Source organism: Panulirus ornatus, chromosome 7 (genome assembly GCF_036320965.1).
Source record: "Panulirus ornatus isolate Po-2019 chromosome 7, ASM3632096v1, whole genome shotgun sequence".
NCBI classification, from domain to species: Eukaryota; Metazoa; Arthropoda; class Malacostraca; order Decapoda; family Palinuridae; genus Panulirus; species Panulirus ornatus.
In genome coordinates this window covers 35,952,133-35,977,763 of record NC_092230.1, presented here as the reverse complement: position 1 = coordinate 35,977,763, position 25,631 = coordinate 35,952,133, and the positions used below count along the sequence as shown (strand labels likewise).

The window sequence follows — 25,631 nt, the reverse complement described above, 5'->3', positions numbered from 1 at the left end:
GAGTTGTGCGCAGGAGGATGGATGTGCTGGAAATGAGATGTTTGAGGACAATGTGTGGTGTGAGGTGGTTTGATCGAGTGAGTAACGTAAGGGTAAGAGAGATGTGTGGAAATAAAAAGAGCGTGGTTGAGAGAGCAGAAGAGGGTGTTTTGAAGTGGTTTGGGCACATGGAGAGGATGAGTGAGGAAAGATTGACCAAGAGGATATATGTGTCGGAGGTGGAGGGAGCAAGGAGAAGAGGGAGACCAAATTGGAGGTGGAAAGATGGAGTGAAAAAGATTTTGTGTGATCGGGGCCTGAACATGCAGGAGGGTGAAAGGAGGGCAAGGAATAGAGTGAATTGGAGCGATGTGGTATACCGGGGTTGACGTGCTGTCAGTGGATTGAATCAAGGCATGTGAAGCGTCTGGGGTAAACCGTGGAAAGATGTGTAGGTATGTATATTTGCGTGTGTGGACGTATGTATATACATGTGTATGGGGGGGTTGGGCCATTTCTTTCGTCTGTTTCCTTGCGCTACCTCGCAAACGCGGGAGACAGCGACAAAGTAAAAAAAAAAAAAAAAAAAAAAAAAAAAAAAAAAAAAAAAAAACACTAAAAAAAGTCTGTAAAATAACCAGCTTCACCAGACAAACCCAATGTTGTCAAAAACAAGTGGATGCTGGAAATATTACCTCCACTATTGCTTGAGAACCTTTTCCTGCCTCATCTTAGTCAATTTTTGATGCTGAGACTCGTCCATAAAAGTACTCTTCACACAGTGATCTTCTGCCTCATGTTCAAAATCTAGTTAAACCACTCAATCTCTCTCCACAAAAACTCATGCAAATGTGCATCCATTGGGCACAGCATTGAAACTGTGGCACGAAACTCAAAATATCCATCTTGAGGTATTGCCCCGCTCACATAAATATCCATCAGGAGGTGTTAAAGGGTTATAATGCTCTCCACATCAACTAATGTGCTCTTACAGAACTGCAGCCTATACCCTTAGATGTGTCAATTTCCCTTGCCTGTTTATATATCCAAATGACTTATATACTCTAAGTAGCCTACAGAGATATTTTCTGTTACCAAGAAGGCACAGTAAAACATTCTGCTATCCTATAAGTGAACAGCCATTATTCTCCAAGCATGTACAAAGTGACACCACAGAAAGTATGTGGATTGTCTGACTACTAAGTGATGATGAGGAAAACATGTATCAGTTTAAGACATACGTTAACAAGAATAACAGAAATGTGGAGATAAAATTACTTAAGAGTGATTTTAGTAGAAGAAGTAAGAGGCAACCCCACTTGCCTGATGCTTGCAGTAAAAATTACATAATAATAGCATGTAATTTCTTTCTTATGTTATCATGTGGTGATGAAGGACTTTGGTAACATATGTAAGAGATAGAATAAGTCAAGAAAAAATTCAATATACTTTACATGCCCCCCCCCAGCCACTGACTGTCCTTAAACATTTTTTAAGTGTGAATAGTGTAAAAATGTCTACATAAAAGTAAAGGAACAAATCCTTCAATATCCTACCCACATTTGCCGGCCAGTCTCCATTACACTGATGTAGTTAGTCTAACTATATTCATGTTCTTCACCACTGGAGCCTAAGTATGATGTAAGAGTACAGTGTGAAAACATGCTCAATTTTAAGACAGAAACATCATCCCCATGTCCTTCCCCCTTTTGGGGAACTGTCAGATAAGTTATCCAAACCTTCTTCCATCCTTCACTCAGAAGTGGTCCAAGTCAACATAAAGGTAATAATTTTTTTTTTTTTTTTGCTTTGTCGCTGTCTCCCGCGTTTGCGAGGTAGCGCAAGGAAACAGACGAAAGAAATGGCCCAACCCACCCCCATACACATGTATATACATACGTCCACACACGCAAATATACATACCTACACAGCTTTCCATGGTTTACCCCACACGCTTCACATGCCCTGATTCAATCCACTGACAGCACGTCAACCCCGGTATACCACATCACTCCAATTCACTCTATTCCTTGCCCTCCTTTCACCCTCCTGCATGTTCAGGCCCCGATCACACAAAATCTTTTTCACTCCATCTTTCCACCTCCAATTTGGTCTCCCACTTCTCCTCGTTCCCTCCACCTCCGACACATGTATCCTCTTGCTCAATCTTTCCTCAGTCATTCTCTCCATGTGCCCAAACCATTTCAAAACACCCTCTTCTGCTCTCTCAACCACGCTCTTTTTATTTCCACACATCTCTCTTACCCTTACATTACTTACTTGATCAAACCACCTCACACCACACATTGTCCTCAAACATCTCATTTCCAGCACATCCATCCTCCTGCGCACAACTCTATCCATAGCCCACGCCTCGCAACCATACAACATTGTTGGAACCACTATTCCTTCAAACATACCCATTTTTGCTTTCCGAGATAATGTTCTCGACTTCCACACATTCTTCAAGGCTCCCAGGATTTTCGCCCCCTCCCCCACCCTATGATCCACTTCCGCTTCCATGGTTCCATCCGCTGCCAGATCCACTCCCAGATATCTAAAACACTTTACTTCCTCCAGTTTTTCTCCATTCAAACTTACCTCCCAATTGACTTGACCCTCAATAATACTTTTGTATTTTCTTCCACCTGAATGCTTTTTCTCATAACATGATGGAATTTCTGAACCATGCCTTTAGTTTAAACATTAAATTGTGGCTATGAAAAAATCCTGGCAACCACAATATGTGAATTTTTTTTTAATACAAAATTCACAAAAGGAATAAAAAGGAATTTAAATAGCAACAGACCACTGGGCCCTTTCAAGGCTGTTTGTGATCATGAAAGAAGTCAGAAACTCACAGACTAATGTGGTAGAAGTAGAAAGAGAAAGAACTGCAAATTATGATGTAACTAAGGAGATGCAAATAATGCTAGTGCAGACTTGAAGCAAAATACATATCAAGTCTTCAACCACTCTAATTGGTAAATCACTCCAGACTTGAAGCAAAATACATATCAAGTCTTCAACCACTCTAATTGGTAAATCACTCCATGTGTTAAAAATCACATTGAAGAAAGAGTACTTCACCTCGTTGAAGGTACAACATTTGTCCAAGAATTTCTATCCATTACTGTGAGAGAAATCATGTGAATAAAGCCTAGAGAAGCTTGTTTGACTGAGATTATCAAAGCCTCTGCTTATTTTGAATATCAAATTAGATCACCTATCAAACTGAACTATGACTATGACTGAGCTATGACTTTAGTGATTTCGGGTTGTACTGCTCTGACCTAGGTAGCTATCATTTCTTTCTGCCTCTCCCACACATGGACAACTGGCATTCCATCAACAAACATACAATCTCTCTGAGGTGAGGACTATGCACTAGCCCTGCCTTTTGGCAAAATAACAAGACCAGTTGATAGCATGTAAGTACAGTTAAGCAGGAGCACTAGGTAAAAACATTGATCAGAGGCAGTAGGTTGCAACATTAGGTAGAAGTAGTCAGTAGGAGCATAACGTAGAAGCCTCTGGAAATACTGAGCTAGAAGAAAATCACTTACACTTGGCTGCAGGAGGGCCATAACATTCTCCCATGGTCACTTATGGGAAACAGATATGCAGAGGATTCTTAGTGTTGACAATAAATCTTTGTAACCTGAGTCATCTACATATATGCCCACCCTCACTTATTATTTATTATAATCATTATTTTTTATTATACTTTGTCGCTGTCTCCCGCGTTTGCGAGGTAGCGCAAGGAAACAGACGAAAGAAATGGCCCAACCCACCCCATACACATGTATATACATACGTCCACACACGCAAATATACATACCTACACATCTTTCCACGGTTTACCCCAGACGCTTCACATGCCTTGATTCAATCCACTGACAGCACGTCAACCCCGGTATACCACATTGCTCTAATTCACTCTATTCCTTGCCCTCCTTTCACCCTCCTGCATGTTCAGGCCCCGATCACACAAAATCTTTTTCACTCCATCTTTCCACCTCCAATTTGGTCTCCCTCTTCTCCTCGTTCCCTCCACCTTCGACACATATATCCTCTTGGTCAATCTTTCCTCACTCATTCTCTCCATGTGCCCAAACCACTTCAAAACACCCTCTTCTGCTCTCTCAACCACGCTCTTTTTATTTCCACACATCTCTCTTACCCTTACGTTACTCACTCGATCAAATCACCTCACACCACACATTGTCCTCAAACATCTCATTTCCAGCACATCCATCCTCCTGTGCACAACTCTATCCATAGCCCACGCCTCGCAACCATACAACATTGTTGGAACCACTATTCCTTCAAACATACCCATTTTTGCTTTCCGAGATAATGTTCTCGACTTCCACACATTCTTCAAGGCCCCCAGAATTTTCGCCCCCTCCCCCACCCTATGATCCACTTCCGCTTCCATGGTTCCATCCGCTGCCAGATCCACTCCCAGATATCTAAAACACTTCACTTCCTCCAGTTTTTCTCCATTCAAACTCACCACCCAATTGACTTGACCCTCAACCCTACTGTACCTAATAACCTTGCTATTATTCACATTTACTCTTAACTTTCTTCTTCCACACACTTTACCAAACTCAGTCACCAGCTTTTGCAGTTTCTCACATGAATCAGCCACCAGCGCTGTATCATCAGCGAACAACAACTGACTCACTTCCCAAGCTCTCTCATCCCCAACAGACTTCATACTTGCCCCACTTTCCAAAACTCTTGCATTTACCTCCCTAACAACCCCATCCATAAACAAATTAAACAACCATGGAGACATCACACACCCCTGCCGCAAACCTACATTCACTGAGAACCAATCACTTTCCTCTCTTCCTACACGTACACATGCCTTACATCCTCGATAAAAACTTTTCACTGCTTCTAACAACTTTCCTCCCACACCATCAACTCTATCATATGCCTTCTCCAGATCCATAAATGCTACATACAAATCCATTTGCTTTTCTAAGTATTTCTCACATACATTCTTCAAAGCAAACACCTGATCCACACATCCTCTACCACTTCTGAAACCACACTGCTCTTCCCCAATCTGATGCTCTGTACATGCCTTCACCCTCTCAATCAATACCCTCCCATATAATTTACCAGGAATACTCAACAAACTTATACCTCTGTAATTTGAGCACTCACTCTTATCCCCTTTGCCTTTGTACAATGGCACTATGCACGCATTCCGCCAATCCTCAGGCACCTCACCATGAGTCATACATACATCAAATAACCTTACCAACCAGTCAACAATACAGTCACCCCCTTTTTTAATAAATTCCACTGCAATACCATCCAAACCTGCTGCCTTGCCGGCTTTCATCTTCCGCAAAGCTTTCACTACCTCTTCTCTGTTTACCAAATCATTTTGCCATTTCCCTTCCCCCTTTGAATAATCATTGCCTCGATCCATTAATAATTTATCTGCCAATCCTATCATATAACTATTTCTACTTATCTGCTATAAGTCTCACGACACATCGTCTCATACTGATACCATTCTTGTTTTATCCCTCACCAGTTGAGCCAACCGCGCACTGTATCGGGCAGGGGGTGGATAACAGTGGAATGTAGACATTAGAGGTGGGTCAGCAAGCGACTGTTCTGGACGGGGGTGGAGAAGTTTGGGTTCGGTTGTAGCGAGATACAAATTTGTGATAGGGGAACCCTGAAGCGGGGGCATAAGAGGGAAGAAGGGAGAGGGTAAGAAGGGAGAGGGAGGGGTCGTCATGAGAAATATATTGGGACACATAGGGGGGAAGGATTTTATGAGGCGAAATTTGGAAGATGAGGGAGAGGGATCACGGTTGTTGACAGGGTAAGGAGGCTGAAATATCAAGCGAGCTACATAAGGTGCCAGTTCGATTAAACAATTAAGAAATAGAGGAGAATAGGGAATATCTTGATCGCCAGGGGTGGGGATTGAATGACTCAGCGTGGAAAGTTCTTGTATGCAAATTGGGAAAGAAAATCAGCAACGGTAATGGACAATGGGGGGACGCTAAGCGGGTAATGGCAGCCGGTAGATTGGAGCGAGACGGCGTAGGAAGATACATTGGGAGACGCGAAACCATTGAGGCTACGGTAGCAGATCAAATCAAAGATGATAAAATTCTTGTATATGAGGAGGGGAGGTCTCTCTTTAACATGTTCTATTTTTCCTGGGGGGATAATAAAGATAGGCGGGAGCGTGTTGTGGAGTAGGGTGAGAAAATCCTGTGCGTTGAGGTATGGCAATGGGGTGGTGGATATCCTTTGGATAGCTGTAGGCCGCGTGCCTGGGAGTTTTTGGATTTATGCAATGATTTTACATCTGAGTGCGTAGATGATGGTTGGGACGGGGGTGTAGTTGATAGGGTAGGTTTCTGCGAGCCGGGCTCATTGACAGGGTGCATTTTTTGGTCAACATGGGGTATAGAAAACGGGGGTGATATATGGGGGTGTTAAAGGTGAAAATAGGGGGGGGGTTTTTGGGAGGGTCTAGGGTTTAGACATTTGGTGGGCGTGAACATCCTGTAGGAGATAGATTGTGTTGGGGGATGAGGGGTATGTTGGCATAGAGAGCTATGTTCTAATTTTTTGGGTTAAGTGAAGATGTGGGGTTATGATTGCGGGGGTTGGTCAGAAGAAGTTGTGCGGGTCGGCGGGCGTGTCAGGGGGCCATGGGTTGGGTGGGGGGGGGTTGGCATGTGGGCTGTTGGGGTTGGTGGTTACATGGGAAGTGGGAAGATTTGCATATTGGTCTCTGAGGGTATTGGATCATGCTGGGTTTTTGTGGCAGGGTTGGTTGTAATAGTGTGGGTAGTTTGGCTAAGCGGGTGTTGGGGTGGTGTTTTGGGGTTGAGGGTATTGTTGGAGGTGGTTTCTTGGTGGGGTGTGTTATTTTGTGTGGGTTTTGAGCTTTGTTGATGTTGGTCTTTTGGGGGACCCCTTCCATGTGGTCTTGCGGAGCTGGTTTTGGGTTTTGTGTGCTGGTGGGACTTTGGCATTTTTTTGGTGTTTTGGTTTTAGTTCCCCCCTTTACTGGATGTATTATAGCCAATTTATTGGGAAAATAAATCGGCGTTAAGTATACAAGTTGGGAGGGTAATGGAATGTGCGATGGAGTGTTCTGTAGTAGTTGTTTGACAGATGGATGGAAAGAGTGACGGTGTGCAGAAATAACGTGAGGAATCAAGAATGTTTTTGGGTAAAGGTAGGCCAAAGGGGGTGTGTGGAGTAGGTGTTTGTAGGTAAGATTTGGGACCATGGAAACAGTATCTTGCAATAAAGGTAAGAAACTGTAAGTAGTTTTCACGGATCTGAACAGAATAAAAAACAAAAGTGAGTGGGATATGTCAAGGACATATATTAGGGACAGGGGGGACAACTGTTGCATGAGTCGGTGAAAAGCCTTCTATAGATGAGAAGCCAAAAATGCAAGTGGTAAAAATAATGGATAATGAAGAGTTTCACCAAAAGTTTTGGAAGAAGTAGTGTGGGGTATTTGAGGACTGGGCTGTGCGGGAGGTTTTGTCACTGTGGCTTTCTAACATATTATGGATAGAACAGGAAAGATGAAAGCAAAAGAAGGATAAGTGGATGGAAAGATGTAGTATGGTGGTGAGGTATAGTGGCTTGTGGCCTGTTTGTGGATGATACTTTGTTGTTTGTCAAAAGTGAAGAGGTTGCAGAAGGTTGTAAATGTTTTATCATGTATCGAAGCACAGGCAACTGAAGATAAATGCAAGTAAAAGGAAATCAATGGAGTTTGAAAGGAGCCAGAATGAAAGTACAGATTTTTCAAAACCCTATAAATTGAGACGTGTACTAAAACTGTTATAAATATGGGGAGAAATACAAGAGGTGAGAGAATTTAAGTATTTAGGAGCTATCTTAGGCAAGTTTGGTGATTGGAAGGAGAGAGAGAGAGGGGAGAGAACAGTACATGGTAGAAGAGTCACTGGGTTCCTTAATACAATACTGAAGGGTACAGGTTTGGTATGGAAGTGAAAAAAGGATTAAGGGACAGCATTGTCCTCCTGACCCTGACCTATGTATCCAAAACATGGACAGTGAATGTGTCACACAGGTCAAGAATCCAGCCAGTGGAAATGAGCTATTTGAAAGAAGCATGTGGTATGAGTAGATAAAATGAGGAAAGGAATGACAGAGTGCATGAAAGATTTGGTATGGCAGGGAATTCAAAAGGAATGAATTGTGGAATGGTAGTTTGGACATGTGGAAATAGTTTACAAGGAGAGTGTATGACAGTATGATTGAAGGGGTTGGAGTGAGAGGCAGACCAAAAGTGGCATGGGGAAACAGAGTGGAAGAGAACTAGAGGGAGACGAATGGTGGAAGAATGTGTGGAATGGCATATGTAAGGGAATCATGTAAAGACAGGGAGATACATAGAGACTCTTTTGCCATGGCCATCTCCTTGATGGGAATTCCCAGAGAGAATGGAGATCAAAGATACAGATTGATAGATATCATAAAGTACTACAAAAAACACACTTTAAATAAAACAAACACTTTTACAAGTACCACAAAAAACACTTTAAATAAAACAAACACTTTTACGAGCAAATAATACAACACAATGGAGGGCAAGAGTGTATGAGGACTAAAGAAAATCTTTACAGGGCCAGTGCACAGCACCTTCTAGCATGGCTGCTGAAAGGTAACTGATTCACACTATGTAGTGTTGCCATATACCTCAACAGAGTTGGATTACTAAGAAAGACCAGGCTTAGAAGGATAACGTGCCAAAATTTCACACTTCAATTGGAATTACTCATTTAGGAATTTTTTTCTGAGTGATGTGACAGTTGCGTCAGGAGAAAATTGGACTAGACTAGAAACTGACACAACATGCACATAGTGGTATGTGAGGCTATTAAGGAACATGAGAATGGGAAGTCACTGTCTTTTAGGCAAAGATGGGTATGTCTAAAAATATAGTAGCTCTAACAGTGTTGCAGGAATGTAAGTCTTGGGCCTTGAGTGCAAAAGAAAGAGAGAGGGTAGAGTTGTCAAAAACAAAATGGGGTGTGAGGTGGGTTGACTGCAAAAGGAACAAGAGTGTAAGACAGAAGTACGGAAATAAGAATCGTCCAACTATGGGAATTAAACACAATGCTAAAATAGATTGGATACATGGACAAGATGAGCAAAGAAAGAATGGGACTGAGAGAAGATTGTTTTGGGTTATTGGGATCTGAACATTCTCAGGAGTACATGGAAAGAGCAGACAACTGAAGACCTGATGGTTTATGATGAGATTAAATGCTGGAGAACAGTAATAAGTGTTGTGGTCACAATCCTATTTGTGGTAGAGACAGGATAGCAAAGCTGGAGGCAGACGGCAAAAGGCATACATGGGACAATATGATCTGGAGTGATGCTGTACATAGAGGTTGAAGTGTTTTCAACAGTCTAAATTAAGGCACGTAAACCAGTTGAGGTCAGCTGTTGTGTAGTCAGTGGGACTTGCCTCAGATGCTGAGTACTGTTTTTTGGTATGTTATGCATGAAAACTGGAGAGTGAATATCTTGCTAAAGCTGGAGAAGCAATCAAGTACATAAAAATCTTTATTACCTCCACTCTCTTGCTAAGGCTGGAGAAGCAATCAAGTACATAAAAATCTTTATTACCATCATTTCATTCTCATCACTTCAAATAAACAAGAAGCCATTCTGAATAAAAATCAGTCATTACTATTATCATCAAAAAGCAAAGGTATAAATGAATCATCATTATTCTTATTAACAAAAAGCAATTATCTATGAAAACATCATTATCAATTTTATCACATTAACATTACCTGCATTCATTTCATACTTGTTCCCTGTCTCCCACATTAGTGGGGTAGCACCAAGAAAAGATGAAAAGATGGCCTCATTAGCTCACATCCATTCTCTAGCAATCATGTACAATGCATCAAAATGACAGTACCCTACCATAACCAGGTCCCTGTGGTTTCTCCTGGTAGTTTCACATACCTTGGATCAGTCTAATGACAATACATCACCTGCTGTAAGCCACAGCTCCAGTTCACTTCTATCCCAAGCATGCCTTACACCCTCCTGCATGTTCAGGCCTCTTTCACTTATAACTTCTTCCACTCCAACCTTCCATCTTCATTTTTGTCTCTTCCTTCTCCTTTTCCCCTTAACATGACACATATATTCTCTTTATCTACATCACTACACTCATTTTCTCCATACGTCCAAACCATTTCAGCACACCATGTTCAGCTCTAAACCAAACTCTACTTATTACCACAACTCAATCTTACCTTATAATTTCTTAATCAACCTTACACCCCATACCGTCCTCAAATACTTAATTTCCAAGACATTCATGCCTTTTTAATAACATTTTATCTTAGACCTATGTCTTGCAACCATACAAAACCACTGGGGATACTATACCTCCAAACATGCTCATGTTTACCCTCCCAGATAGTGATATCTCTTTCCACATTCCTTAATGCTCCCAGAGCCTTCACTTCCTAATCCACCATATGCTTCACTTCAGCACACTTTACTTCCTCTAAGCTTTTTCCATTCAAACTCACACCCTAATCAACTTTTCTCCTTCAAGGGTTAAACCTAATAGTCTTGCTTTTATCCACATTTACTTCCAAATTCCTCCTTATACATACTCTCCTAAAGAAACCAATTTCTGCAGCTTTTCATTCAAATCTGATACCAGCACCATATCATCAGCAAACAATGACTGACTCACCTCCCACTACTGCCAGCCTGTAGACCTACCCCTTCTCCTCAAAACCCTTGCATTCACTTCCCTCACCATCATATCCATAAAAAAAATGAACATCCATGAAAATATTACACATCTATGCCACAGACCCACCTTGATCTGGAACCACTCACCTTCTCTACATACTTCCACACATGCCTTATTCTCTTGATAAAAGCTCCTCACTGCTAATGGCTTTCCCCTCACACCATATATTTGTAACACCTCCTGCAGAACATCTCTATCACCCCTATTACATGGTTTCTTCAGATTCATAAACATCACATTCAAATCCTTCCGTATTTCTCATACATATTCTTCGAGGCAAATATCTGTTCCACACATCCTCTACCACTCATGAGGCCACATTGTTCTTCCCTAGTCTGATGCTCTGTGCATGCCACCACCCTCTCAATCATTACTCTGACTCTCCCATACAACTTATCAGGATATACTTATCAAACTTGTACCTCTGTAATTTGACCATTCACTTTTTCCCCCTTACCTTTACACAATAATACTATATAGGTTTTCTGTCAATCCTCAGGTGCCTCACAATGAGCCATATACACAATGAAACTCCTAAGAAATAAATTGAATAACACAGTCACCCAAAATTTAACTGCAGTACCATCCACTTCACCTTGTATAGGGCTTTTGGCATCTCTTTTTACCAAACCATTTGCCATGATTCTCTCACTTTCAATATATCTACATCCTAAAAACTCCACATTTACCACCCTATCACCTAACACATTTAATAATCCTTCAAAGTGCTTACTCCGTATCCTCTTCACATCATCTCTGCCTGCTACAGTACCACTTGCCCAATAATACACTTCACCTATGTTCCTATTGTTACCTTGTATATCTCTGAATCACATATTTCTTGCTTGTAAGAAACACCAATACACCTCTCTTTTCTTTCACTAGCAACTTAACTTCATCATCCCACCCCTTACTTACCTTTCTCACATGCAACACATTTCTCACACATTTATCAGCATTGCTTCCCAAAATACCTCCTATTTCTTACCCCACTCTCCTAGCTTCATTTACTCTCGCCTTTGGACATTCTACACTCAGTCTTATTTGGTACCTATTCATTCAAGCCACTTTTCCCAGCTCACATACTCTCACCACCACCATCTCACCCACACTATTTCCTCTTTTCTGAAAGCCTCCTCAAATCATTGTTATTGTTATCATTATTATTATTATCATCATTATTCCTTTTATTATATTCTTTTATTATACTTAACTGCCATCTCCTGTGTTAGCGAGGTAGCACAAGGAAACAAATGAGGAATGGCCCAACCCACCCACATACACATGTATGTCCATACACGCCCACATGTGCACATATACATACATATACATTTCAACGTGATAGTTCAAGGGAGTGATTCCACCGTGGCTGATCATCCTGTTGATGATAGGGCTTAAAGAGATGATTCATGTTTGTTTTCAAATGACATGGCTCGGGCGGCAGACTTGAGTTAAAAGCTGTGGAAGCTGGTGTGAGCTTAGGAGAGTGTATAAAAGTTGGAAGTTAAGAGTTAATATGAATGAGTAAGGTTATCAGGTTTAGCAGGAAAGAGAGGCAGGTTGGTTGGCGTGTTAGTTTGAGTGGAGTGAATTTGGAGGAATTGAGACATTTTAGATACTTGGTAGTGGACATGGCAGTGGATGTAAATACAAAAGCTAAAGTGAACCATATGATGGGTTAAAGGGCATAGTTCGTTGGTGCATTGAGAAGTGTATGGAAAAAAGATCACTGTCTGTAGGTGAAAAGATAGGTATGTGTGATGGCATAGAAGTCCCAGCAGTGCTCTGTGGATGTGACATATGGGCCGTAAATAATAATTATGGAGTAGGATGGATGAGTTGAAAATGAGATCCTTAGGAGAAGGTATGATGTCAGGAGAATTGATCAAGTAACAAATGGAGGGGTACCTATCTACCTTTCTACCTTCCTGCTTACCTCCCTATGATGAGACTTACAAGGCTGCAGGGCTAGCTTATTGTGAGTGGTTGTAAGGAGAGTGTGAAAGTGTTGAAAGGGGTATGCAGAAATGGTTTGGACATAGGGAGAGGGTGAGTGAGAGGGGGCTGTCTGGGGGGATATATGTGTCAGTAAAGGAGGGAACGGGGAGGAGAAGGAGGCCCGGGATGAGATGGGAGGGTGGAGTGAAAGATACTTTGGGTGATTGAGGCCAGAATGTGCAAGGGGTTGTGTGGCTTACATAGGATAGAACAAATTAAAGCAGTGTGGTATACAGGGGACAATGATCTGTCGTTGGGCCAAAGCAAGTCACGTGAGGCAGTGGGGGAGACCACTGAGAGGTCTGTGAGGCTTGGCTGTGGATTGGGGGCCCCATTTTCAGTGCATTATTTATGACAGCTAGAGAGTGGATGTTCTCCCTTGATTGCCCCTCTCATTGCTAGTTATTTTGACCATTGATCCTTTCGCTATTAGTTATAATGACTGCGACTGCTGTGAAGTGATATATTTGTCACTACCTTGCTGACATGGCAAATGGTGAATAAGTATGGGGAAATATATGTTCATATTTATTATACTTGATTGCTGTCTCCCGTGTTAGCGAGGTATATATACATATATATATATATATATATATATATATTGATGATAGAGTGGCAGATATAGGGTGTTTTGGTCGAGGTGGTGTGCAAAGTGAGAGGGTTAGGGAAAATGATTTGGTAAACAGAGAAGAGGTAGTGAAAGCTTTGCGGAAGATGAAAGCCGGCAAGGCAGCAGGTTTGGATGGTATTGCAGTGGAATTTATTAAAAAAGGGGGTGACTGTATTGTTGACTGGTTGGTAAGGTTATTTAATGTATGTATGACTCATGGTGAGGTGCCTGAGGATTGGCGGAATGCGTGCATAGTGCCATTGTACAAAGGAAAGAAAGAGGAATGCTCAACACACGATACACATGTTTGTTGCATACCGGCAATGTGGAGATATTGATACAGTATACATTTCAACAGTGATGCGAAGGAGTGAGTTCCAGAAGTGGTAGATCATGTGTGATAGGTTGCTTTGAAGAATGTATGTGATTCATGGTTTGTTTCAATGTATGGATCTGGAGGGCAGATGATGAGTTGATAAAGCTGTGGAAGTTGTAAGAATTAGGAGATGTAGAAAGTTGGAAGGTTGAAAGTTAATTATGAGAGTAAGGTATAGTGTTTAGAGGAAAGAGAGCAGTGTTGGTTGTCGTGATGTAGTTTGGGGAGTGAATTATGCATGGATTGGTACATTTTTATATGGTATGGGACTTGGAGGGAGTAAATGCAAAGTTGAAAGGGCATGAAGATTGATTGGGATGTAAGAGCTTGGAAGTGTCAGTTGGTTGCTGTGATACAGGTGTGGCGATTAGTGAGAAAAAGATACTGTCTGTAGTTGGTAAAAGTATGTGATAGAAGAAGTTCCAGCTAGTGCTCAGTGGTATTGTACAGTAGGTGAGGCCGTCAAATGAGTGAGTTTAATGGAGAAGAATGGATGAGTGAAAATGTAGATATTAGGAGAAGGTCATGGATGGACCAGGAGAATGATCAAGTAACATAATGGAGGGGTACCGAAATTCCTTTGTCCTCCTGCTTACTCGTATGATGAGACTTACCGAAGCTAAGGGTATGCTTTATGTGAGTGGTTGAAGGAGATGTTGTAGTGTTGGAGGGGGTATGGAATGGTTGTGCGACATAGGGAGAGGATGTAGTGAGAGAGGAGGCATCATGGGGGAGTGTTATGATGAGTACGAGTAAGAGAGAGGGAAAACGGGGAGGAGAAGAGGGTGATGAATGGGGGTGGGATTGAAAGATACGTGGGTAAGATTGACCAGAGATGTGCAAGGAGGGTGTGTGGACGTACATGAGGAAAACAAATTAAGCAGGTGGTATAAGGAGGAAAAGATCTTGTCGTTGGGGCCTAGCAAGTCACGTGAGGCAGGGGGAGACACTGAGAGGTCTGTGAGGCTGGTGTGGATTGGGGCGATTTGTGCTTATGGTTTGACAGCTGCAGTGGATTGAATCATCCCTGTGATTGCCCTCTATGGGTAAACCATGGAACTTGTCGTATTAGTATAATTGCGACTGTGTGGTGATTATTGTATACACTTGTGAATGATATATATATATATATATATATATATATATATATATATATATATATACATCCCTGGGGATAGGGGAGAAAGAATACTTCCCACGTATTCCCAGCGTGTCGTAGAAGGCGACTAAAAGGGGAGGGAGCGGGTGGCTGGAAATCCTCCCCTCTCGTTTTTTTCAATTTTCCAAAAGAAGGAACAGAGAAGGGGGCCAGGTGAGGATGTTCCCTCAAAGGCCCATTCCTCTGTTCTTAACGCTACCTCGCTGACGTGGGAAATGGCGAATAGTACGAAAGAAAGAAAAAGACATTTCAACGTATACAAACATATGAATACACAGACATATACATATATACACATGTACACATCCATACTTGCTGTCTTCATCCATTCCCGTCACCACCTCACCACACACGAAACAGCATTCCCCCTCTTCCAGCAAGGCAGTACCAGGAACAAACAAAAAGGCCACATTCGTTCACACTCAGTCTCTAACTGTCATGTGTTATGTACCGAAACCACAGCTCCCTTTCCACATCCAGACCCCACATACCTTTCCAAAATTTACCCCAGATGCTGCACATGCCCTGGTTCAATCCATTGACAGCACGCTGACCCCAGTATATCACATCACTCCAATCCACTCTATTCTTTGCATGCCTTTCACCCTCCTGTATGTTCAGGCCCCAATATTCAATATCATTTTCACTCCAATTTGGTCTCCTGCTCGTCCTTCTTCCCTCCACTTCTGACACACATTATCCTCTTTCTCAATCTTTCCTCACTCATTCTCTCCATGTGTCCAAACCACTTCAATACACCCTCTTTTACTCTCTCAACCACACTCTTATCATTACCATACATCTCTCTTACCCTTTCATTACTTACTCGATCAAAGCACCTCACACCACATATTGTCCTCGAACATTTCATTTCCAACACATCCATCATCCTCCACACAACCCTATCTATAGCCTATGACTCGCAACCATATAACATTGTTGGAACGACTATTCCTTCATACATACCCATTTTTGCTCTCCAAGATAACGTTCTCGCCTTCCACACATTCTTCAATGGTCCCAGAACCTTCGCTCCCTCCCTCCCCCACCCATGACTCACTTCCGCTTCCATGGTTCCATCCGCTGCTAAGTCAACTCCAAGATGTCTAAAACACTTCGCTTCTTCCAGTTTTTCTTCATTCAAACTTACATCCCAATTAAGTTGTCCCTCAACCCCACTGAACCTAATAACCTAGTCTTATTCACATTTACTCTCAACTTTCTGCTTTCACACACTTTACCAAACTCAGACACCAACCTCTGCAGTTTCTCACATGAATCAGCCACCAGCGCTGTATCATCAGCGAACAACAACTGACTCACTTCCCAAGCCCTCTCATCCACAACAGACTACATACTTGCCCCTCTCTCAAAAACTCTTGCATTCACCTCCCTAACCACCCCATTCATAAACAAATTAAACAACCATGGAGACATCACATACCCCTGCAGCAAACCGACATTCACTGGGAACCAATCACTTTCCTCTCTTCCTACTCATACACATGCCTTACATCCTCAAAAAAAACTTTTCACTTCTAGCAGATTACCTTCCACACCATATTCTATCAAAACCTTCCACAAAGCATCTCTATCCACCATATCATATGCCTTTGCCAGATCCATAAATGCTACATACAAATCCAACTGTTTTTCTAAGTATTTCTCACATTCATTCTTCAAAGCAAATGCCTGATCCATACATCCTCTACCACTTCTAAAACCACACTGCTCTTCTCCAATCTGATGTTCTGTACATGACTTTACCCTCTCAATCGATACCCTCCCATATTATTTCCCAGGAATACTCAACAAATTTATGCCCCTGTAATTTGAACACTCACCTTTATTCCGTTTGCCTTTGTATAATGGCCCTATGCATGCATTCTGCCAATCCTCAGGCACTTCACCATGATCCATACATACATTAAATATCCTTACCAACCAATCAACAACATGGTCACCCCCTTTTTTGATAAATTCCACTGCAATACCATCCAGACTCGCTGTCTAGCCAGCTTTCATCTTCAGTAAAGCTTTTACTACCTCTTCTCTGTTCACAAAACCATTTTCCCTGAACCCTCTCACTTCGCACACCACCTCAACAAAAACACCCTATATCTGCCACTCTATCATCAAACACATTCAAAAAACCTTCAACATATTCACTTCACCTCCTTCTCACTTCAACACTACTTGATATTACCTCCTCATTTGCCCCCTTCACCAATGTTCCCATTTGTTCTCTTGTCTTATGCACAACATTTACCTCCTTCCAAAACATCTTATTATTCTCCTTAAAATTCAATGATACTCTCTCACCCCAACTCTCATTTGCCCTCTTTTTCACCTCTTGCACCTTTCTCTTGACTTCTTACCACTTTCTTTTACACATCTCCCAGTCATTTGCACTATTTCACAGCAAAAACCATGCAAACACCTCTCTCTTTTCTTTCACTAACAATCTTACTTCTTCATCTCCCCATTCACTACCCTTTCTAATCTATCCACCTCCACGTTTCTCATGCCACATGCATCTTTTGCGCAAGCTTCCCTAAATATATCCCATTCCTCCCCCACTCCCCTTACATCATTTGCTCTCACCTTTTGCCATCCTGCAGTCAATCTCTCCTGGTACTTCCTCACACAAGTCTCCTTCCCGAGCTCACTTACTCCCACCACTCTCTTCTCCCTAACTTTCTCTCTGCTTTTCTGAAAACCTCTACAAATCTTCACCTTCACCTCCACAAGATAGTTATCAGACATCCCTCCAGCTATCCCTCTCAGTATATTAACATCCAAAAGTCTCTTTTACATGCCTATCAATTAATACATAGTCCAATAACGCCCTCTGGCCATCTCTTCTACTCACATACGTATACTTATGTATATCTCTTTTTAAACTAGGTATTCCCAATCACCAGTCCTTTTTCAGCACACAAATCCACAAGCTCTTCGCCATTTCCATCTACAACAATGAACACCCGATGTACACCAATCATACCCTCAACTGCCACATCACTCACCTTTGCATTCAAATCGCCCATCACTATAACCCCGTCTTGTGCATCAAAGCTCCTAACACACTCACTCAACTGCTCCAAAAACACTTGCCTCTCATGATCTCTCTTCTCATGCCCAGGTGCACAGGCACCAATAATCACCCATCTCACTCCAACCACTTTCAGTTTTACCCATATCAATCTGGTTTAAATTCTTACACTCTATCACATATTCCCACAACTCTTGCTTCAGGAGGAGTGCTACTCCTTCCTTTGCTCTTGTCCTCTCACTAACCCCTGACTTTACTCCCAAGACATTCCCAAACCACTCTTCTCCTTTACCCTTGAGCTTTATTTCACTCTGAGACAAAACATCCAGGTTCCTTTCCTCAAACATATTACCTATCTCTCCTTTTTTCTCATCTTGGGTACATCCACACACATTCAGACACCCCAATCTGAGCCTTCAATGAGGATGAGCACTCACCACATGACTCCTCTTTCCCCTTTTAGAAATTCAAATACAAGGAGGGAGGAGGGTTTTCAGCCCCCTGCTCCTGTCCCCTTTAGTTGTCTTCTATGACATGCAGGGAATACGTGGGAAGTATTCTTTCTCCCCTATCCCCAAGGATAATTATTATTTTTTCTATTACCATTACTATCATTATTATTTTTTTTTCATACTTAGTCACTGTCTCCCTCATTAGCGAGGTAGTGCAAGGAAACAGACGAAAGAATGGCCCACCCCACCCAGATACACAGTATATACATAGATGCCAACACACGCACATATACATACCTATACATTTTAACGTACACATACATATACATACACAAACATACACATATATACACATGTACATATCCATACTTGCTGCCTTCATCCATTCCCGTGGCCACCCACCACACATGAAATGGCACCCCCCTCCCTCAGCGCATGCACGAGGTAGCGCTAGGAAAATACAACAAAGGCCACATTCATTCACACTAAGTCTCTACCTGTCATGTGTAATGCACTGAAACCGCAGCTCCCTTTCCACATCCAGGCCCCACAGAACTTTCCATGGTTTACTCCAGATGCTTCATATGCCCTGGGTCAATCCACTGACAGCATGTCGATCCTGGTATACCACATCGTTCCAATTCACTCTATTCCTTGCGAGCCTTTCACCCTCCTGTATGTTCAGGCCTTGATCGCTCCAAATCTCTTTCACTCCTTCCTTCCACCTCCAATTTGGTCTCCCACTTCTTGTTCCCTCCACCTCTGACACATATATCCTCTTTGTCAATCTTTCCTCACACATTCTCTCCATGTGACCAAACCATTACAATACACCCTATTCTGCTCTCTCAACCATACTCTTTCTATTACTACACATCTCTCTTACCCCTCCAATACTTACTCGATCAAACCATCTCACACCACATACTGTCCTCAACCATTTCATTTCCATCACATCCACCCTCCTCCGTGCAACTCTATCTATAGCCCATACCTCGCAACCACATAACATTGTTGGAACCACCATTCCTTGAAACATACCCATTTTTGCTCTCCGAGATAATGTTCTCGCCTTATTATTATCATTATCATTATTATCATCATCATTATTGTTATCATCATTAGTACTCTTATTATTACTCTCATCATTATCACCATAACCATATAATTATGATTATTACTTAAATACATTTCTGGATCAGAGTGACATTGTTAAGTAGACAGCTCTTTGCAGTTAGTAAAGAGATATCAATGAAAGGTCATAGTAATATATAAGCAAGAAACATGTTGGAAAAGATGTGAACAGTTACTTGTTTACTAAAAGAGCAGTGCATGTGTGGAATGAGCTTAGTGTTCAGACTAGGAATGTAGATAGTAAATTGATATCTATAAATTTGCATAACAGGGCACAAAATTTAAGAGATGGAGCCTTATGAGTGTAAAACCACAACCCTATACTGTACAATTAGGAATCTCATCAAATATCCCTTTTCCCCCATCACATACCAGCAAAGTCCCTCTGGACTTCCGACCACAGCAAAGACAACTCAGCTAGGTGAACAAAGGTTTCTTCAATTGCTCGATTTTCATGGTTCCCCCCGGACCACCTAAGGAGATCTTCCGATGCAGTGGCTTGGGCTTGGGCAAAAGCCTTAAAACTGGTTCGAATTTCTCCTAACTGAGATATCACCATCTGCAAACTTCCATGACCACTTGACAAGGATCTCAGCCGCACTCCAGATCTAAATGGAAGAAAAAATGAGTTAAAATTTTTCCATCATACAAAGCTGTCATGCTTCAACTAGAGTAGAAATGAAAAAAAATTATTGCCATGTTCTATTAACCCAAAAATCTATAATAAAAAAAGTGTTGATTATATCTAAGAACTCACCACTAAGTTGATAAAAACAAGTCAGTCTCTTAATATTTCTCCATATTCACAAAGTACACACACAAAAAATTATGTAATTTTCAGTTCACCTCTTGCCAGTGTTCAAGTCAATTTTTGCAAATAAATGAGTATCTTTTGCTAAAGTCTTACATCCAAGTTGAATTCACTACTATTTCATGTATGATCCTGTAAATTTATATTATACTGGATACTAACAAGTGCTTCAGCAAACCACCATTTGCAGGTTACCCTGACTTACATAACATGCCACAGACATGAACTTCATTACTGGTAATTACCAGAGCTGTGACTAGGGTGGGGAAACAGGCCCATGCCCTAGGCATAAAAGTAAATAGGAGCATAACAGGTACAGTAGGGTTGAGGGTCAAGTCAATTGGGAGGTGAGTTTGAATGGAGAAAAACTGGAGGAAGTGAAGTGTTTTAGATATCTGGGAGTGGATCTGGCAGCGGATGGAACCATGGAAGCGGAAGTGGATCATAGGGTGGGGGAGGGGGCGAAAATTCTGGGAGCCTTGAAGAATGTGTGGAAGTCGAGAACATTATCTCGGAAAGCAAAAATGGGTATGTTTGAAGGAATAGTGGTTCCAACAATGTTGTATGGTTGCGAGGCGTGGGCTATGGATAGAGTTGTGCGCAGGAGGATGGATGTGCTGGAAATGAGATGTTTGAGGACAATGTGTGGTGTGAGGTGGTTTGATCGAGTAAGTAACGGAAGGGTAAGAGAGATGTGTGGAAATAAAAAGAGCGTGGTTGAGAGAGCAGAAGAGGGTGTTTTGAAATGGTTCGGGCACATGGAGAGAATGAGTGAGGAAAGATTGACCAAGAGAATATATGCGTCGGAGGTGGAGGGAACGAGGAGAAGAGGGAGACCAAATTGGAGGTGGAAAGATGGAGTGAAAAAGATTTTGTGTGATCGGGGCCTGAACATGCAGGAGGGTGAAAGGAGGGCAAGGAATAGAGTGAATTGGAGCGATGTGGTATACCGGGGTTGACGTGCTGTCAGTGGATTAAATCGGGGCATGTGAAGCGTCTGGGGTAAACCATGGAAAGCTGTGTAGGTATGTATATTTGCGTGTGTGGACGTATGTATATACATGTGTATGGGGGTGGGTTGGGCCATTTCTTTCGTCTGTTTCCTTGCGCTACCTCGCAAACGCGGGAGACAGCGACAAAGCAAAAAAAAAAAAAAAAAAAAAATCTATATAATCTAAAGAAATCTAAATATCTTCATACCTTTTTTTTTGATTCCCATTTGTTCTGTTATGCAATTCCTTTAATTCACTAAAGGCAAAGCACATAAAAACATTAAAATAATTAAAAGTAATTGATAAATAATTTTACCATACATCTTCCCACTCCAACACCCTCACACCTCTCAATCATTACTCTCACTTTCCCATAGAACTTATCAGGATATACTTCTCAAACTTATTCCTCTGTAATTTGAACATTCACTTTTCCCCTTGCCTTTACCATATTAGACAGCAACCCTCACATCGGAACACAGAGAATGTCCTGGCCAGTAATGTCAATTTCATTGCAAATCTCCCCTAATACTGGTTAACACATTCAAAATATATGTTATTCAAAGATTTAACTCAGTGAAATAATACTTCTACCTCTATGGACAGGGATGGAAAAAAATACTATACTGATCTAATCCATAAAATCTATCTTGTATTGATTCAGTTGCACACATCAATAAAGCTACCAACCATCATACTGGGCCAAGATTCCTGACTCAGCAAGTCATCATCTCACATGTACAGAATTTGTTTGAGTGTATATGTGCATAATGACCTATTTGTACATTATGAGGAGAGAGCATTACACTCATGGGGCCCTGTCTCTTCCAACTTTTGTACCATCAAAAAGGCTTTTATAACCTTTCTAAGTTGCCAGTGTTCACAGTCTCCTAGCTTAGACCATTCCAACCATCAACTACCCTTACACTAAATCAATATATCTACCTTAAGTCCCTCTTACTCATTCTCTTTCCCAGCTTCTGATCATGGTCAATGTTAACTCTGGTACTGAACCTCGTGAGGAATGTTTTTTATCAGCATTATCCAAGTGCCACCATCAGGTCACCCTTCTCTCTTCTGAGGTGACCAACTGTGAAACACTCAACCTTTCATTGTAGTCTGCTTTATCTATTCTAGTAACAACTTGGTTTCTTTTCTCTGGGCCCTCTCAATAACATATTTGTTTCTTTAGGCATGGAGACTAGACTTGAAAGGCATAATCCACGTTCAGTATAATATATATTGTAAATAGCTTACCAATAATTTCTTATCTATACACTTGAATGTGTATACACTTGAATGTGATCTTAATACTTCCCTGCAGGCACTTAAATTCTTACTGTTATCCTGAGGAGAAACTCTAGCAACAAATTAAATAATCCAACTTCCAGATCTCTTTTATACATAGATTCCTTCAGCTTATCTCCTCTGAAGTAGTATTCTTGCTAGGGCCTTCTATTGTTGCTCCTTATCCTTCTTACCCCACAAGCATTAAATCTCATCATCCATTTATCAGACAAACAATGGAGTTTGTCCAGGTCCCCCTGTAAGCGCTGTTCCAGTCAAATTCATTCCTTCTTTCTCTTGTGACTCTAGCAGTATCCACATATATTCTTAAGTGCATGTATAGACCTTCTGGTAAGTCACCTACATACACCAAGAATAGCAGTAGACCTAACCTGAACACTCGAGGCATTCCACATAATCTCAGCTCAGTTTGCAAAAGTATCTCTTACCAGCAACCTTTGTTCCCCTCTGCATAGGCAATCCTCAACCCAGCAGAGTTCAACCCTTATTCCTGCTTGTAACTTTGGCTTCTTAATCAATCCCTAATGGGGTTACAGTTCCAAAGGCTTTCTAGCTGTCTAGGAACACACAGTCTATCCATCCAACTCTTTGGTCCAAGACAACAGGTACAAGATGCAGGACATCCTTTCTCTGAAGCTATGTCTTCCACTTGAAAGGTTTCTCCTTTGTTGGCAATCGTTCATTTGTTTTATGCTTATCTTTTCCATCCTTTTACAAACACTTTAACAAAACAGGACAGTAATTCGGTGTGATTTTTTGGCTCCTTTTATAAAGGCATGACAATTGCCCTTTACCGACATCTTTGGAACTAACCTTTTCCTTACTATCCTACTGAACAGTATTTCAAAAGGCCTCACCAGTGCCTCAGTACATGATTTCTGCAGAAATGAGACTTAATTAGGTCTATGTACCTTGTAAGAATCATGTTCTAACAACCTGATCATTTCAATTCTGTTAATCTCGTATGTTTTTGTGTTTATACTGAAGCTGAATAATCAAAGTATCAATCATTGTATCAATACTCAATTATGATCAAAGTAATAATAAGAATGGGTCAAGATCAGTATTACTAAGCCCATATATACATATATCAATATCATAACAACTGTCATAATGAAACTTCCTACATATCTTCAAATGTAATGGAAACACATGGAATAAGGTGAACTTTATCCTACTATCAAAAGCATGTGCACTAAATGAGATGATAATTCCACCTGGGGAGACAAGTCAACATCAGGCTGATCACCACTTACCAATACATTCTTACAAAGATTTTGACCTTTCCCTGAGTAAATCAAGACCTATATCACTTCCTTTTTGGCCTTTTATCATCCTTATAAGATAATTCAATTCATGAAATAAATAGTTCTTTGAGACTTTACTTAACTATTTCGGTACGTATATCAGTGCTTGGGCAATCAATCTGAAAAATGCGTCCAGAGGAAATACTTTTCTTTATCTTAAAATGCTCAAATCTTTTTGTTATACATGAAACAATCATCTATAACCTCATTATAACTTAACTTTGATAAAACTGGATTACATGCAGTTATCATGATACATTTCGGCATATTTTGGGATTTGGTTATACCTATAAATGTCAAGTGCTCAAGGTGATATTAAACCATTACTACAGTTTCAACAGTGGAAAGGATGAGGTTGACGGTGGTCATCTGAAATGTCATTTACAGATTCCCAAATATAGCTGAAAAATTCCATGGCATGGCTATCGTAACGACCCTTTGCTGTAACATATCATTCGTCAAATTAAAACTGAATATCTGTTGATAACGTCAAAGTTTTTAAACCACTGAACTCTGTCCCTGAACTTCTACTCTCATCATCGTGTTGAAGAAGCGTATGAACATGACTCAGAACCTTTGTTACAATCAGCGGTCCAATTATGCAGACTTTACTTCTTACCTTCATACAACTTACCAAACCAAGTCCTTGTTCACAACCAGCTAAGTCACTCACCTGCGGATAGCTTTGCTTGCCTTATCCATTTCAGTGAAGGTAGTATGCACATGCGATTTTATACGGTGTCATATTACACTGGTAAGTGTTCCACCTCCCTCGCCTTCCCTCTGTTTGTCTAGCCTTCCTACCTCCCTCACTTCCTCACTCTGAGTCTGAGGTTTATTTACAGGTACAACCAGGGTAGGAGAAGCACGTTGCCTCGTGTAGAAAACGTAACATCCTTTCTTGCGGGGACACACTAACGTAGAGCTGTTTTAACTCTTAGACCTCGAACGACTGGAACTCTCATTTCTAATACAGATTTATCTTGGCGAAGGCAAAGAGATATTTTGCCTAGGAAGCTCTTCATTTACTCAGTTCTAACTGAATTTCTGATAACTCATGTAAACCTGTTCTATCTTTTCTATTCCTTTGGTATATTGGCTCTTGTAATCACTGTTTATGAATGTCTGATTATATGATTTACGAGCCACTCACTTATGGGTCATATTTACAGGACTTCCAGGGACTTCCCAATAATTCTTGCCTTTTTGTAAATCACTACTATCGCTATTTTCTGTATTGCAATGCTCAGAACAGTAACTAGGTGATTTTCCAGCTGGGAAAATTTCAAAATAACTCCCCAAAAATAAATATAATAATACATTGACAGCACGTTGACCCCGGTATACCACATCGTTCCAATTCACTCTATTCCTTGCAAGCCTTTCACGTGAACCTCTTGCATGTTCAGGCCCCGATCACTCAAAATCTTTTTCACTCCATCTTTCCACCTCCAATTTGGTCTCCCACTTTTCCTCGTCCCTTCCACCTTTGACACATATATCCTTTTTGTCAATCTTTCCTCACTCATTCTCTCCATGTGACCAAACCATTTCAAAACACCCTCTTCTGCTCTCTCAACCACACTCTTTTTACCACCACACATCTCTCTTAC

At 41.2% G+C, this 25,631-nt stretch overlaps 1 protein-coding gene across 1 annotated transcript in view; it reads right to left on the bottom strand.

Annotated features, from left to right (window-relative positions):
- Positions 1 to 24,861, bottom strand: part of LOC139749527 (uncharacterized) — a 55,151-nt gene extending 30,290 nt beyond the window's left edge. Inside the window, exons 1-2 of the mRNA XM_071663490.1 lie at positions 24,692 to 24,861; positions 19,973 to 20,208 (exon numbers count right to left, since the gene is read on the bottom strand). Coding sequence (XP_071519591.1) covers positions 19,973 to 20,208; positions 24,692 to 24,720 — 265 coding nt within the window. The 5' untranslated portion in view covers positions 24,721 to 24,861. The remainder of the gene's footprint in view (positions 1 to 19,972; positions 20,209 to 24,691) is intronic.
- Between the last annotated feature and the right edge of the window lie 770 nt (positions 24,862 to 25,631).